Source organism: Rhinichthys klamathensis, unplaced genomic scaffold (assembly GCF_029890125.1).
Source record: "Rhinichthys klamathensis goyatoka isolate OS25496 unplaced genomic scaffold, OSU_Roscu_1.1 h1tg000093l_1, whole genome shotgun sequence".
Lineage (NCBI taxonomy): Eukaryota > Metazoa > Chordata > Actinopteri > Cypriniformes > Leuciscidae > Rhinichthys > Rhinichthys klamathensis.
Window position 1 is genome coordinate 413757 of NW_026606632.1, and position 17260 is coordinate 431016.

The 17260-nt window shown below is 43.0% G+C and overlaps 1 protein-coding gene across 16 annotated transcripts in view; it reads left to right on the forward strand.

Annotated features, from left to right (window-relative positions):
- mycbp2 (MYC binding protein 2) overlaps positions 1-17260 on the forward strand; it is a 138456-nt gene that overhangs the window by 87009 nt on the left and 34187 nt on the right. For 12 of the 16 annotated variants that reach the window (XM_056252195.1, XM_056252198.1, XM_056252202.1 and 9 more), the window contains 12 exons: positions 1146-1368; positions 1743-1861; positions 3038-3125; positions 3714-3763; positions 3847-4019; positions 4117-4261; positions 4334-4540; positions 5015-5070; positions 5161-5276; positions 5960-6057; positions 7604-7720; positions 9396-9536. In XM_056252195.1, the coding sequence (XP_056108170.1) occupies positions 1146-1368; positions 1743-1861; positions 3038-3125; positions 3714-3763; positions 3847-4019; positions 4117-4261; positions 4334-4540; positions 5015-5070; positions 5161-5276; positions 5960-6057; positions 7604-7720; positions 9396-9536 (1533 nt within the window). The remainder of the gene's footprint in view (positions 1-1145; positions 1369-1742; positions 1862-3037; positions 3126-3713; positions 3764-3846; positions 4020-4116; positions 4262-4333; positions 4541-5014; positions 5071-5160; positions 5277-5959; positions 6058-7603; positions 7721-9395; positions 9537-17260) is intronic. The other 4 variants (XM_056252204.1, XM_056252208.1, XM_056252209.1 and 1 more) reach the window with 2 other exon arrangements.

The window sequence follows — 17260 nt, forward strand, 5'->3', positions numbered from 1 at the left end:
ATGCTCTAGGAAACACTCATAACACTTTAGAAACTGTTTACAGGATGTGACATTAATGTTGGGCTGAACGATTAATCAAAATAAAAGGAAAATCACAATGACTTCGATTTAATTAAAGAAATTATGCACTTACCCTTTAAATAGCATATAAATAGCAAAGCTGCCCACTGTTACCAAATGAAATGTCGGCTCAGGAAGGGTTAACGACTGTGAAGCTTTGGGGATGTTGATGGACTCGATCTACAGTTGTACTACTATTAATTGTTGTGAATCCGATCCAGACATAGTCAAACGCGATTTTCTCAGTTCAGAATGTTGTTGTTTTTTAATGACACTTACCCACATTCAAATGTTATTCAGAAAAAGAATGCATGAAGCTAGAATATAACTATTTTTTTGTTTAAAAGCAGAGGGTCTGTTCTTTCTTCTGATATATGGCATGTTCAGATATTCATACAACAAAATATCCTGGGAGCCATGAAACTTTTGTGAAAATGATCAAAAATGCTGGAGGTTGCTGGCAACTTTCTTAAAAAATGCGGGTGGGGAAAGAGTTAACAGATACTTGTAAGAGAGACTATATTACTCTTGTCTTGGTTTCCTTACATTGGCTGCCGATTCGTTATAGAGTTAGTTTTATACTTTTGGTTTTTGGTAGCTCCTAAACTTTTAAATGATTTACCTTTTTTACCTCAGATTTGCACCACTTTAAGTACTTGTCATGCAAGTTTAAGAATATCTCTTTGCCCTAGCATTTGATACAGCAGGGTAATCATAATAATATAATCATAATTGGTTGTGTATTCCATCTGTGGGGGTTATTTTGTTATCTGTGGTTTTATGATGTTTTTTTTATGGTTATGGTTGTCCTTGAATGTGGTTCTTAAAATGTACAGCACTTTAGTCAGCGGACTGTTGTTTAAATGGTGCTTAACAATAGAATATAAATTGTATTGGATTTGTGTTTTTGCACTTAAAGGTGCAATGGGGGATTCTCTACAGATTTTTTTTTAAATACATATCATCTGTTGAAGGCATAGGACCAAAAAAAAATTCGTTCAGAGCTTGTTTTTTCTTGTTACAAATTGAGATGCAGTATGACTCCATAAGAGTGCTTAATCACATTTCCATGCTCTGGATTTCAGGTTTCCTTCCCAGACTGCGTTCGCTGGATAACCGTTGAGTTTGATCCTCAGTGTGGCACGGCACAGCCAGAAGATGTCCTCCGTCTCCTCATCCCCAGCCGATCGATGCACTTCTCTGGGCTCGGCTCCAAAGCTCTGGCTCACGAGACCATCAACAGCTGGACCGAGCTCAAGAAGTTCTCTGGCTCCAATGGCTGGCCCACCTCTGTCTTGGTGCTGCCAGGTAACAGTGATGTCTTTGTCCACCACGCTTTAGAAATATTTACTTTATACCCTCCTGCTGATTAAGGTGCTGTGACAGTATTTGTTGTTGATCTTTAGTAATTAAAGACATTTATTGAGATGTTAACTTAACACCACTTCCAGGCCCTTGAGTGAGAGTTTATACGCTGTCAACAGATAAATCTTTTATATGCGGTCCCACAGAGGGTTTATAAACATCACATCTCAACAGGAAGATTGTGTGGTTGTTTTTTTTACAGAATATTATCTCTATGAGGACTGTAATTATATGGGCAGCTGCTATTTTATTACTATTCAAAATGAGTTATGCTACACTGGCTCAGTCATTAACTCATTTCCATTTCCTAATGTAAGGTAACGAAGCCCACTTCTCCTTGGAAACTGCATCAGATTACGTGAAAGATGAGAAAGCCTGTTTCTACGGATTCAAATGTGTAGCTGTCGGTTATGAGTTTAACCCTGGTGTTGATGAGGTATGAAATTTCTCCTTGCCAAACAATATGGATGTGTCTTAAACCTGAGCACAATGCATGAAATGTTCGAGGAGCCCATTTTGTCTCACTTGTAAAACAATTGTCCGTGCACACATAATAATTTGCATGTCGTCATTTATAGCAATATTTAAAACATGAACAATATTAAACATGAACAGCTCTGTTGTTCAAACAAGCATATAGGGCTGGGTTGAACACATTGATTTCTCGATTTCAATCGTTTCTCATTTTGATTAAGCAAAATGAATCCATATTTTAGTCTATGCTGTTTTCTGAACAAAACTTGACTAAACATTTTTTACAGCATATCTCCCATTCCAAAAATCGCAATAAGCTTAGTGCTCTATTACTTTTGATATGGAACAAAGTCTGAGCTTTCATATTCTGTGTATTTTAATTTGAAATTCAAACAATAAATGTAACAATAAACAATAATAAACAGTTTTAGCGCTATTTCATGTGGCGTGACAGATCTCTGTAGCGCCTCAGTTCAAGCAAAGCGGCAGTGCTCTTCGTCTTTATTACTTGTTAAAATAATAAACTAGGCTACTAGCACAAAATAAACAGGAATGAACATCAGCAGGTATGTTGAAATATATAATTTTGTATTTTTGTATGAAATATATTTTTGTCTTACCCTGTTCTTCAATATTTATTGCATGTTTGAATAAATTTGTCATGAAAACAAGTTTTTATGACAGCCACCGTTTACATGTTTATAATTGAAAAACGTATTGGAGCAGAAACATTGTCATTAAAAGAGTTTTTATATAACTTTTATTATAAAAACTGCTTTATGTGCAAATGAAGTGTTTGTATACAAATTGATAATTTTAAACATTAATATTATTGTAATGTAGCAACTTACATGGTTCCATGGAATTAGTATTAGTACTGTACCTGATATATATCCAAATGAATCGGCATTGAATCGAATTGCAAGCTTGTGAATGGAAATCAAATACCCCAATCGATACCCAGCCCTAGAAGCATGTTTATTGAACTGTGGGTGAGAACCTTTTCAGCTTAAATAAAAATAATTGTATGTCTACCACTGCTAGTGTCTCAGTTATGCATTGCTTTAGACCAGAGAAAGGATTAGAGATTCATACTTAACATGTATTTGAGATATTTGTCATGTTGCTGTGGTTTCAGGGAATTATTCAGCTGGAGAAGGAACTGGCCTATTTAGGGAGCATGTGTGCAGCTGCACTCATGAAAAAGGATCTTGCCCTACCCATAGGTGAGAATGACTGCTGCTTACCGGTGTTGGAAAAGATACATAAAAACTGGAATGTGCCATGCAGTACAATCTGAAGTCGCTAACTACAGTGGGTGATACTTAAAGGGCAATATCGTTTTAAAACTTTCTATTCATCCAAAAATCCTGAAAAAAAGTGCATCACGGTTTCCACAATTGTTTTCAACATTGATAATAATAATCATTTTAATTTAAGAACCTTTTTTAAATTATTTAATTTATGTGAATCTTCTGAATGAATTGATTCATTAGAATGAACCAACTTTTTAAAGCTACAGGGTGTTTGATTATTGCCGCTTACCCCAAGGCATAATACAATTTGACATTTAAACAGCAATATTGTGTTTTTTCATGATATACTGATACTTCTAAGTGTGATCCTAAAAAATCTTAGTCTTAAAAAATGTAGCTTATTACTGTAAAGGCTGCACTGATTGAAACATTTTACCTGCTGTTACTCTAACTTAGTATCTCCCCAACACTATTACTTTTATTGGTGGCACTGATAAAGTCATAAGAACGTCTTTTGTCTTTTTTATCTGATCGTATGTATTATTTATCATCCTACAGGGAATGAACTAGAGGAAGATTTGGAGATTTTAGAGGAAGCCTCACTCCAGGTACTAAATTAGAAATAGTTTTATTTTGTGTGAGTTTTGCACATCATCAGAATGTGCTCTGATCGCGTGTTTCTGTCGAGCAGGTGTGTAAATCCCACTCAGGGCTCCTGGGCAAGGGACTGGCCCTCACTCACTCTCCCACCATCCTGGAGGCACTGGAGGGGAACCTGCCACTGCATTTGCAGACTAACGAACACTCCTTTCTAGAGGACTTCATTACCTGCGTGCAGAACTCTAGCGGTGGGCGGCTCGCCAGGTCTGTATCAAACATTTTACAGCTCCCTTTATTCTTTATGGGTCTTTTGATAGCTTGAGGCCCTCATCCGAGCATCTTTACCATTCTACGTTCCCAGGTGGCTTCAGCCAGACTCCTACGCAGACCCTCAGAAGACCTCACTCATTCTGAACAAAGACGACATCCGCTGTGGCTGGCCCACTACTGTTGTGGTGCAGACCAAGGACCAATATGGAGATGTTGTGCATGTGCCAAACATGAAGGTTAGCATCTTACTGAATCAAACGGTGCGTTATGAAACTGGCACATCTAATCGTCTCTGATCTGTGTTGCAGGTTGAAGTCAAGGCTGTTCCTGTCTCTCAGAAAAAGTCCATCCAGCAGGAGAACATGAAGAAACTGCAGCGTTTGCCAGGCAGCTCCTCTAATTCTGCATCAGGAACCGATCTCACCTTTGGTGGCCACCCAGCACCCAAACTGGAGGCGACATACGAACCCATGATCATCAAAGAAGCACGTTATATCGCCATCACCATGATGAAGGTTCCTCTCATCTATTGACTTGATAATTATAGTCGACTCAAAAATGATTTGGACTAGGGCTGCCCAATTAGTCAAAATAAAACCGAAATCATGATATCGCCTGGTGTGATTATCAAATCACAAAGATTGCGATAGAATTAAAGTGCCCCATTATGCTATTTTAAAGGTTCCTAATTTTGTTTTGGAGGTCTCCAACAGGTATACATGCATCCAAGTTAAAAAAAATATATATAATAATTGGAGAGAAGAGAAGTCTGTCCTTTCACTGAAAGATCCAGTTATTACATTTTTAATATATTATAAAAAAAAAACATATACTGGGATGATTCGTTCACAGTAAGATTAATACACTTACAAAATATAGAGGTTCATTTTAATTTCATAATGACTTCAAAAATTTGTCTCATTGCAATTGGATAGTTTGATATTTTGTATGTTTTTCTTACATTGTCACTTACTGTCTTTTTTGTCCAGGCATATGAAAATTATTCCTTTGAAGAGCTTCGCTTTGCCTCGCCAACACCAAAGAGGTTCAAAGACCTACCTGTCATATTCATATTACAGTCGACATTCAAATGTAAGAACAGGTTTCAGGTTCAGTTTGTCTGCTTCTTACTCAGGCCCAGTGAGAACATGCTTATCCGGGCCAACACAGACGGAACATACAGCGCTAACTGGACCCCTGGTGCTGTTGGACTTTACACCATTCATGTGACCATCGATGGCATTGAGATCGGTAACTGGATTTGAGTTTTTATTAAAGCTTTGTATTAGAGCACTTTGTTGTAGAAATATTTACGGAGTGTTCAAAGTGGATCGTGTATGTTGCTAGTGCTCAAATAGATTATCATTATCAGCATTTTTCCCCCATAAAATGTAAAAAATTGTGTTTACATGATAAAGTATAATTTATAGAGCAAATGCAAGATAGGGGGACAGATTATGTCAATTCTTTTGCGTTCTCTCGTTCTTAAAGTTTCCCCCAAGACACTTTGTGTTTCCCTGTCCGTCTCTCAACACAAAATTTCTTGCGGTAATGCAAAAGTGTTTGCGAGAGAACGCAAAAGCATTGACATTTTTTCCCCCCTCTCATCTCATGTTTTTTCCATCACCGTGTCCCTTTAGGGGCTCTGTACTATAGTCCTCATACATAAAGACCTGTGGTTTGTGTTTAACTCTTGGGTCTGGTTTCACAGACAGGGCTTAGGTTAAGCCAGGATTATGCCTTAGTTCAATTAGGGCATTTAAGTATCTTTTATAAATGTGCACTGATATGTCAGTGCAAATTGCTTTCAGTTAAAACAGCTCAAGTGTGCATTTTAGTCTGGGACTAGGCTTAAGCCTTGTCTGTGAAACGGGGGGTTGATATTATAGAGCTAATGAGTCTTGAGTTTTATAGACTGAATAATATTTGCTCAGATGCTGGTCTGGAGGTCGAGGTCAAAGACCCACCCAAAGGAATGATCCCTCCTGGCACACAGATGGTCAAACCCAAAGCTGAACCTCAACCTAGCAAGGTGAGTTTCCGAGTTAAGGAGTTAAAGATAAAGAGGTGCTACAAGGCCAGATGTATCCGGTCCAGGTTAACCTAATGTTCATAAATTTGGGGTCGGTAATACATTTATTTAATGTTTTTGAAAGATGTCTCTTACGCTCACCAAAGCTGCATTTATTTGATTAAAAATACAGTAAAATGTCACATGATCCTTCAGAAATCGAGAAATGTTTCTTATTATCAATGTTAGAATATTTTTGTGGAAACCAGGATTTTTTTTCTTGGATTCTCTGATGAGTAGAAAGTTCAATAGAACAGAACATTTATTTGAAACATTATAAATGTCTTTACTGTCACTTTTGATCAATTTAATGTGGCCTTGCTGGGAAAAAGTATTAGGGTGCTTTCACACTAGGTTCGATTGCTTGGTCCAAACCAGAGTATGATCGCTCTCCCCTTCCCCCGCTGGTCTCTGTTCACATTATATTATTTGGGTCCAAACCACGGTACGCTTGCGTCATCAACTTTCAGCGACGTACCCATGTTGCTAGGTAATGGCTATGAAGGACAAAGCGCCATAATGGATAGAGTTGCTCGCATCATTATTTTTGATCCTTTGGTCTTGCTTCCAAAGCGTCAGCACATAACAGCACTTGCGTCTGTCTGCTGCGAATGTACTGTTAATATGTTCTAAGAAACGCGGGAGTCCATTTGTGCTGAAGGCGAGCAGAAATGAGATGTACATTCTCTCCGCTTGCAGTGCGCTTGTCAGGGAAGTGAGTGAGAAGAGAACACACACAAACAGTTTTATCGAATCATACCGAATCATACATCATCAATAGGGGTTCTCTTCCACAATTTAGTACGGTTGCGCTTATTTCAGCAGCGAACTGTACCAGAGTTCACACCTTACTTTCCATCAAAACAAAAAAAAACGTACTGACCCCAAACTTTTGAACGGTAGTGTTAATGTTTACAACTGGACTGTCATTCTTTGGAAATGGTGTCCGAAAATGTTTTGCGCTGAAGCAAATAGTATACGATTACAGCTTTTTTTAATAAATATATTTATGACGTTAAATACTTTCTGGAAGTTGATGTCCTGCGGCTTGGCAAGCTAAAATTCAAGTATAATTGTTTTATAATTATTACACACCTTTTATGAGCTCATATTACTTGAGGGACCACATGGACTAAACTTTTTTTTTTCTGTTTCTTTATAAAGATGGCTAGAGACTAGACTATTGGTGTGTAAATAGCTGTGCGGTATCAGTGCTATGTATATGCGAGTGCGGTGTCACTATATTTCTTCACCGTGTATTTCTTTACTGTGTATTGAACTGGGAAACAAGCAACACAACTGCACAAAATCAAGTGTCTTTCATGCTTTTTTTCTCCCGAGTTTCTCACACCTCATTGGATGGACTGACGTTTCCCTCGTCTGATAGGATGTGCGGGTTCTGTTCTCTTCTGTTCTCGTGCTGTGAACCCTTACTCTCTGACTGCAGCTTCCTGCCAACTTCTCATCTGTCTTACAGTCTCTGTCTCTCGCCCTCTGCTTCTCTCAGGTGCGCAAATTTGTGGCCAAGGACAGCGCAGGGCTGCGCGTGCGTAGTCACCCTTCTCTGCAGAGCGAACAAATAGGCATAGTCCAAGTCAATGGCACCATCACATTCATTGATGAGGTAAACCGCTCTAGAATAGGGCCAAAATGTTCTGTGTTTAAATCCTTTTCTGTTTTCTCTTCCTTTAATCAGAGAACACACTTATGAAATGATTAATGAATTGTTTCTGTTTTAAAACAAAAAGGCTTTTAAAACTATTTCTGCATCTTTCTGAGCTTTCTAATTTACTTATGATTTGGTCAGAAGCGTTTTTTTTTTTTTTGCCTATCCTTTGCTTCATTTACATGCAGGAGACTTTGAGGCTGTAGTTAAAGCTCATATAAGAGCTATCTATCCCAGTTCACCGCTGCATGCCAATCACTGATACTCCTATAAGACCCAACCTCACATCCGCAATGCTGTCGGTTGCTCTAAAGGCCCTTTCACATGAACCGCCAGTGCATTGATCTCTATGGAGATAAGTGTCAACCTTGTAATGTTTTGCTCACCATTTTGCCGTTTCAAAGCACACTTAATTGGAAAAATTGCATGACTTTTTGCATGACAGGTCAAACTGTATATGGTATATATAAAAAGAAAACCTACCAGTCAACATTTTGGACACACTTGAGTCTGACTGAATTTATATTTCATTTCATAGAATACTTATTGTTATTATAATTTTTTTATTATAGTATGTCTTAATATTGATTATCTGTTATTTTTACATTTATATACACCACTGTTCAAAAGTTTGGTCCATAAGATTTTCTTTGTTTATGAAATAAGTCTCACCCTGGCTGGATTTATTTGATTTTACTTCAGTAAAATCGAGCAGTAAAGTATTACTATATATAATTAAAAATGTAGTTAATTCCTGTGATGCAAAGCTTAATTTTCAGCATCATTACTCCAGTCACATGATCCTTCAGAAATCATTCCAATATGCTGATGTGATGCTCAAGAAACAATTCTTATTATTATTAATGTTGAAAATGCTGCTTAATCCTAAAAAAAAAATCCACTAATACATTTTTTAAATGTAAAGTTAAAAAACAACAACATTAATTTGAAATCGAAATTTTTATCAGTTTAATACATTCTTACTGAATAAAAGTATTGATTATAGAAAACAAAATCTTACTTGTCCCAGATATTTGAACAGTAAGTGTATTATCTATTAATTATTATAGTATCAAATCAAAAGAACTATGTTTAATGCTCAAAATTAGTTTTGCTGATTAATTGTTTTGCAAAAACTAAAATTACTTTTATTTTTTTAATGGATGAGTGGGAGGGGATAGTAAAGGAAAAGCAAGTGGATATAACAGTGTATTTAATTTACTTAACTATATACAGACAAATGTCCAAACTTTTGAGTGGTAGTGTTAACTCCCTGCTTTTTTTTGCTAACTTGCTAATTGGCAAACCCGTAGAATTACCGTACGATGACATGGCAGCGCTTTTCACATGCTCAGAGTGGCGCTTAACGCTTGCGCTGAGCAGTGTCTTGAAGCCCCCACATAAGTCACGTGAAAGGGCCTGTTGTTCCTTGCTGTCAGGCCCTACATGCATATAAAAATTCTGTAGATGATGCATCTCATTTTCTCTCAACACAACTGGACATCCACTGTAAATCCAACTGGTTGGTGTCGCGCATTTACGCAATTGGTTCTGCAGCCTCAGAGGCTCATGCGAGGGGCGTGTTAGCAGTTACAGGAGGGCATGGCTCCGCTCTGTTGCTTGTTTCCCATAGATCCACAATGATGATGGTGTCTGGCTCAGACTGAATGATGAGACAGTAAAGAAGTATGTTCCCAACATGAATGGGTACACTGAAGCCTGGTGCCTCTCTTTTAACCAGCATCTGGGCAGAAGCCTCCTGGTCCCTGTCGACGTAAGTAAAAGGCCTCCCCCTTCGTAGATTAGCCGGAGCCCCTACACTGCTCATTTGGGAACGGGACTTGTAACTGTCAGCTTAACTTCAGTCACATTTTAGGATGATCATTTGATATACTTCAGTTTGGCTCTTTTTACAGTGAATCACGGGCATCCAATGACCCAGTCCCAAATGCCTACAAGCATGCTGTGTTAATTACCTACAAAGGCCAACAAAATGTGCCCTTGCATGTGTTAGTGCTACTCTGTAGTTTAGTTTGGGCACGATCACTCAGAGACCAGGATGGACATTTTTAAGGGTGGGTTGTGCATGTTGCCAGTCCCTTGTCTTATTAACTCCTGGTTGAAAGACACTAACTCATATGCACTCTGTTTTGTAGGGCTGCACCATTATGAAAAAGTTCCTATTTTGTCTATTTTATCCCTTGGTATTTTAATGGCAGTTCTCTTTCATCATCTCGTTTCGAGATCCACCTATGGGAAGGGCATCCGTACCTGACCTCTGCAGAAGCATCCAATTGCACCAAGTCTGGCTAACTGACAGAAGCGCGCAGCCAATGCCAGGTGAGGCCACACCCCCTTACCTACGGGCATATCACAGCTGGGCGCGCTGCTATTCCTCAGTTGACATTCGCTTCTCGCGATCTCTGCATTGACACAGTTCGGTTGGATTAACGTTACGCTGCTCACTTTCGAGTCTTCAGGAGGACATATCGCATTCGCCAGATCAGCCTCCGCCAGACGTGAGTGACAGTCGTTTCTTCAGCCTATCCGCTGTGTTTTTTGCATCCGGAGCCGCCCGAGCTCTCGCTGTCCTTCACCTGCTCCTCCTTTACATGGCTGCCCGCCACGGATTTTTCCGAGTTCTTCACCGCTGGCCCGCCCATGGCTATGTGACCGTCTAAACAGCCGCTTCCCCCGGGGAACAGCCTAGCACGACGAGCCTGCCCGGCCGCGTGTGGTGCTCTCATCGCCGCTATAAGGACCCTCTCGTTCTGCGCGGTCTGCTTGGGCTTAACACGCTCAAGCTTTGGAGAACCCGGGGAATTGCGGTCATTGTAATTGCTGCCCATGTAGCTTTTACTAAGCCGGCTTTTAGTTGCACGACACAGCGCGCCGTGCTCGGCCTTTCTGACTCGGAGGAGAGACACGGTGATGATGACGCGCTACCGGGGGACTCCCGGAGCGCCACCTCTCTAAAATATTTGAGCTGACATCAGCCCAATCCGCATTCCCTGAAGAGGACATCTTCGCGGGAAAACCTCACTCTCGTTGACGAACCGGTCGGTTCCGGCGACGGGGATGACGCGGTCCTTTTAGCGTTCCCTAGGCTAGCGTTCACGCGGCTTTGCCTCCGTCCATCCTCCTGGAAGTTTGTGAGCGAGCGGCCGTTCGTTTCAACATTGTGTGGCCAGCTCCACAGAGCGCCACCGACCAGGATAGGAATATGTACGACGGGTAAACGCTGGGACCACCGCCCAGTCTGAACGGCCGGAGCGTCCCGCTAGACTGTTAACACGGTCTCACGGGCCTTGATTTGTTACGATTACGTGTTGAGGTTTTCAATGTATGCCTTCCGAGGAAGGCGGTCCCGAACGCAAGCGGCCTGCCTGTTGTTCGACCATTGGGAGTAACGTTAACTAACAGGGTCTCCCACCTACGGTCGGTTAATCCCCTCGCGTGGCTGCCCAGCCCGTATGTTAGTGGACGTTGTGTGTGTGTGTCCCCCTCCCCCCCACAACAACAAGTTACGGGGGAGGGGGCTGTCGTGAGGAAAAGTACATAGCAGTGTTACCACACCGCACGCACTTGGTTCCCCTCACCCAGTTATTAAAGGCTTCGGCCCCAGTGTTTCCCAACACAAACACACACATTACTAAACAACACATTTAATAAACGAATCAAATGAATTCGTGCAGATTTATATATCTGCCAGCGGCAACATAGAGAGCAAATCTCTCTGATCCCATGCATGTCGCCCTGAGTCCGTCCACAAGAGGTCGCCATTGCCTCATAAATCAACCAACTGGGCTCACACAGCTCAGTTGCGGCTGTCCAGCCGATGTTTTTTTAGTGGACGTTGTGTGTGTAAGGCCCCTGTGTTCCCCAACACAAAACACACACATAACTAAATAACACTTAAAAAAAAAAAAAAAAAAAAAAAAAAAAAAAACGCATTAAATAAATCCGTTACAGAGAGAGTATCTCTCTCCGCGGATATTATTTTTCTGCCTGCACTTGAGACTGCCCAGTTCATGTGTTCAGGAGATATGTGTTTTTCCAGCTTTTGGGGACACCTTGTGAGGGAAAGTTCAGTACAGTGGACACCACACTATGTTTCCCTCACTCTGTCAATAAAGGCTTTGGCCCCAGTGTTTGCCCAACACAAAACACACAAAGCTACGAATCAAATGAATTCGTTTTGGAGAGAAGACCTCTCTCCGCAAAGAAAACTTCTCACTGCAGAGAGAGGAAATCCCTCCAAACCCCTGCATGTTGCCTCTAGTGTTCCCACTAGATGGCGCCTTTGCATCACAAATGAACCAGCTGGGCCCATACAGCTCCGCTCCGGCCCGAGCGGGGGCGCTCGCGAGTCACAAAGCGGCTTGGCAAGCCGTTTCAGCGCCCGAGTGGGTTTTTGCGTACTGTAACCCAGGGTTACAAGCTGCAGTTTGCAATAAAACCTCCGCATTTCAACGGCGTTCTCTCTTCTCACACAGAAGAAAACGCCTCACACATTCTGAAAGAGGAAATTTCCTCCCTCCTAACAAGGGAGCGATTCAGATGGTGCCACCCAATCTGATAAACCATGGTTTTTATTCCTGGTATTTTCATGTTCCAAAAGGCGTGGCGCCCCCCCGCCCTATATTGGACCTTCGAGTGTTGAACAAACATTTGAGGAAATTCAATTTCAGAATGTGACACAAGCCTCTCTCGCCTGTGCCATAAAGCAGAACGACTGGTTCACATCAGTCGATCTGAAAGATGCTTTCTTTCACATAAGCATCTACCCTCCACACAGGAAATATCTTCGTTTCGCCTACCAAGGCGTTTGTTACGAATTCACAGTTCTTCCGTTCGGGTGCAATTTGAGTCCCCGAACTTTCTGTCTGTGTGTGGAGGTGGGCGTGGCGCCCCTGAGACTATCAGGGCTGAGAATTCTGACTTACTGGCTCATCATAGCCAAATCAAAGGAGAAGGTGTCGCTGGACACCGGCCGGGTGCTCGCGCACATCACATCCCTCGGGTTCAAGGTGAATGCGAGCAAAAACAATCTGACTCCCAGTCAGAATGTCATTTTCCTGGGCTTGGAATTGAACTCAGTCTCCATGCGAGCGCGTCTCTCTCAAGAGCGCGTTCGCTCGCTGATGGACTGTCTGTCTCAGTTCAGTGAAGGGGCGAGAGTACAATATCGCACATGCCTCAGGCTGCAGGATCTCATGGCTTCATCTATCCAAGTTGTGCCATTGGTCTCCTGAGAATGAGAACGTTCACGAAATGGGTTTTGTACACTACATTTCAGCCCGATTTGCGATCTCTGCCGCTCGGTAACGATGACGCGCGCCTGCTCGGCGGCCTTGCGCCATTGGGTGAGCGAGAACTTTTACGCACGGGGAACCCCCCCTCGGGACGGTACGATGCGAAAAGTTTTGACGACAGATGCGTCCTTAACAGGCTGGGGAACCACCCAGGAAGGCAGAACGGTGAACGGTCTGTGGCTGAGCAGACTACGTTCAGCGCACATTAACTATTTAGAGCTTTTACTATTTGGAAAGCTCTGAATAATTTTCTGCCTTGCCTGCAGGGACATCCTGTTCTAGTACGGTGCGATAATACCACGGTAGTGGCTTATATCAACCGTCAGGGTGGCATGCGCTCGTCAAAACTCCACGCTCTAGCTTACAGGCTTTTGGTGTGGAGCAGACAGGTTTTTCTGTCATTACGCGTGACTCATGTCCCGGGCATTCGGAACAGAGGCGCGGATCTGCTATCGAGGGGAAACCCAATCCACGGGGATTGGCGTCTTCACCCGCAGATAGTGGAGAGGTTATGGATGAGATGGGACAGGCAGCCGTAGATCTTTTCGCCTCGCGCGAAAATCACCATTGTCCTATGTTCTTCTCGCTAAAGGACAGAAGAACCTTCCCTGCCTCGGGGCAGACGCACTGGCCCACCCATGGCCCAAAGTGCTGTTGTATGCTTTTCCTCCCCTGTGCCTGATAATTTTCACTCTGGCCAGGGTGAGAGAGCACGGCCTGTCTCTCACTCTAATAGCACCCAGGTGGCCCAAAGCCCCATGGCTGGCAGAGATAATCCCTCTGTTATAAGCCGAGCCATGGCGCCTCCCCCCTCGCACGGACATACTGTCCCAAGCCAACGGGGAGATTTACCACCCCCACCCGGACAGGGTGGCTCTCTGGGCCTGGCCCGTGAGAGGACAAACCAAAATGCACTGGGGCTCCCGCCGCGTGTAATCGCCACTACTCAGAAGGCCAGGGCCGTTTCCGCGCGATCCCTATATGGCTGTGAGTGGCAAGTGTTCGAAGGGTGGTATGATGGGCGTGGTTTCACATCTTATCAGTGCTCGGTGCCTGATATTTTGTGTTTCCTGCAAGACCTCATGGAAAGAGGCAGGTCCTTTTCCACTATTAAGGTCTACCTGGCTGCGATTTCAGCCTGTCATGTGGGTTTTGGGGCTCCACCGTCAGGCAGCACCCTCTAACCCGCAGATTTATGGAGGGTGCACGCCGCTCTTTGCTGGTCATCAGGAGATCTGTTGAATCTGTCCCAGAGTGGGACCTCTCCATGGTGCTGGAAGCGCGGTCTCTGTATCCTTTTGAGCCTCTGGGGAGTATTTCCCTTAAGCTGCTGTCCCTCAAGACAGCTTTGCTCTCGGCCTTGGCATCTGCTAAACGGGTCAGTGAGCTACATGCACTCTCGGTTCACCCCTCGTGCGCCAAATTCTCCCTAAGTGGAGATAAGGTTTTCCTTAAGCCTAACCCGGCCTTCATGCCGAAATGCTTCCCTGCGTTCACGTCGGAGGTTTTGGAGCTATCCGCTTTTCACCCTCCACCCTTTGCCTCCCCGGAGGATCAGGGGCTGAATGCTCTGTGTCCCGTCCGTGCTCTGCAAGCATAATGACCAGGACCAGTGCTTTCCGCAAGAGCGACCAGCTCTTTGTTTCTAGGGCTCCCCTGCACAAGGGGAGTCCCATTTCAAAGCAATGCCTCTCACATTGGCTTGTGGACGCTATACTATGGCTTATGAAGCAAAGGGAGTGCAGCCCCAAGGGGCATCAGAGCTCATTCCACAAGGGGCTTAGCCGCCTCTTGGGCTTTGTTCAGGGGAGTGCCACTGCAGGACATCTGCTCCGCGGCCAGCTGGGCCTCTCCTCATACCTTTGAGCGTTACTACCGGTTGGATGTCACCAGAACTTCGGTGGCACACTCGGTCCTAGGGGTAGGGTCCTCTTAGCCCTTTCCCACAGCCCCGTTTGGTTAACCAACGAGGAGTGAATGGGCCGGCTGGCCATGTTCATTCCTGTCACCAAGCATTCGCATTCCTTCTTGGGTTTAGCTATGTGCATTGGTGGTGCGGGGGCCATTATCATGTATGTGTCTCATGCATGTTTCATGCCCTGCTTGTCCACAGCAGTTAGCGTGGCGGAAAACTTGCAGGGTCATGTTTGTGGGACGTGTCAGGCACCGCCTCTCTGAGGTGACCGTCCTTCTCTGGCCTTCAGAACCTCACTGTGAGTGTATTGGGCAATCGGGGAGCTGTCCATGTCTCTCCCATAGGTGGATCTCGAAACGAGATGATGAAAGAGAACAATAGGTTACTGTCGTAACCCCGGTTCTCTGAAACATCGAGTGGAGAGATCCACCAGCCTTGCCCCGCTTGCCGCACGAGAAGCGAATATACTGACTGAGGAATAGCAGCGCGCCCAGCTGTGAAATGCCCGTAGGTAAGGGGGTGTGGCCTCACCTGGCATTGGCTGCGCGCTTCTGTCTGTTAGCCAGACTTGGTGCAATTGGATGCTTCTGCAGAGGTCAGGTACGGATGCCCTTCCCATAGGTGGATCTCTCCACTCGATGTTTCAGAGAACCGGGGTTACGACAGTAACCTATTGTTATTTACTCCAATTAATAGTGTTCATTTTAAAATATGACATTCCTTGTAAATACCGGTAATGAAATTCTCACCACATCTACACCTTGTTTATTATAAAGGCTGGAATGCACTAAAGAACTTTTCAAATCTGAACAGATTTTAAAACACTATATTAACACACAGACGGCATCACTAAGCGTTTCGAACACAAACTCGCAAATATGAAAACAATGTGTTTTGAAATTTGTTCAAAATATTAAACATGTTTGACATCCTCCAACTGGATGGAATTGTAGTGTGAAGCTAACATTAACTATGTGATTTTCTGCTAAATATGTCACCTACGAATGTCCAAAATCTGCAGAATGGCCCTGACTTTCGGCAACTAGCGTCGACTCTTCCAGACTACAAATCAGGGCAAATACCTTTGCAAAAGTCGTGTAGTGTATTTCAGCCTTAACAGGAGTGTTCTAGTTTTGGTGTCAAAACTTGTTCTGTGGTATGTTGCAGAGTTTAGCTCTAACCTTGAAAAAAGAAGAAAAAAAACTCACCTACTTGTAGCTTTCTTGACATATTATGCGTCCGAAATCAAATACTATATAATATGTTAAAAACAGGACGCCAACAGAGTAGTATGTCCGAATGCATAGTAGAATCAATGCATAGTGACCTACTACTTCCTACTAGTAATTACCACTTAATTATACAAGTGTTACATTTACGGCGAGATTCTGAAGTGCGCATTCGCTGGACACTTTACTATCCCATGAAGCCATGGGAGAGGATTTATGAATGGCGGTGAAGCGACGCAACTGACGCTGGTTGGTCACATGACCGTAACATCATGGCGGATGTAGTACGTCTGGATTATTCATACTATATAGAACAAGCTTTTTTAACGGTCGCGAAGTGCGAATTCAAATGTAGTACATACTTGGACAGTATGCGATTTTGGACGCAGCGATTGATTAGCTTGTTCGGGTGTGTTTGATTAGGGTTGGGCTAAACTCTACAGAACAGCGGAACGAAGTTGCCCATCCCTGATCTATATTGTAAGTGAGCAGCTCAACATGTCACGATGCTTTTCGCTTTGCCTCCACTGCTTTTTTGTTTGTTTATTTTTTGAGAGTCAGGTGATGTTTCTACAGCTTTCTTTTTCATAATAGAAATGAAACAAAACACTGCTTAAAAATGTGCTCATTAGAACTGATTGTGATTTCTAACAGGCCTATAGATTCCCAAATGCGCAAACAAATGCAGCGAATGCTGTAATCGACACTTCATGATTCGCTTGTTGCGTCAGCCATTATTATAATCTATTCATTTAATTGTGCAGCCCTACTGTGTTGTTGTTCATCATATGTGGTGTGAAAAATAGCTCTTGTGTGATACTGAATATCAGTGAACAAAGCTTTGCTGTTTCCTGGTCATGACAGTATATAAGTATGAGCTCAATGAAAGCTTTAACCTCTTCATATAGCCAATTTGTAAAAAAGATGAAGATGTATACAGATGAAGATTAATTTGCTTATAAATGTGCTCAATGGCCCTGAAACCTTTTCAACAATTGGTTTGAAAGTGGCTGATCTTTTAAAATTTTTAGCTGTCTGG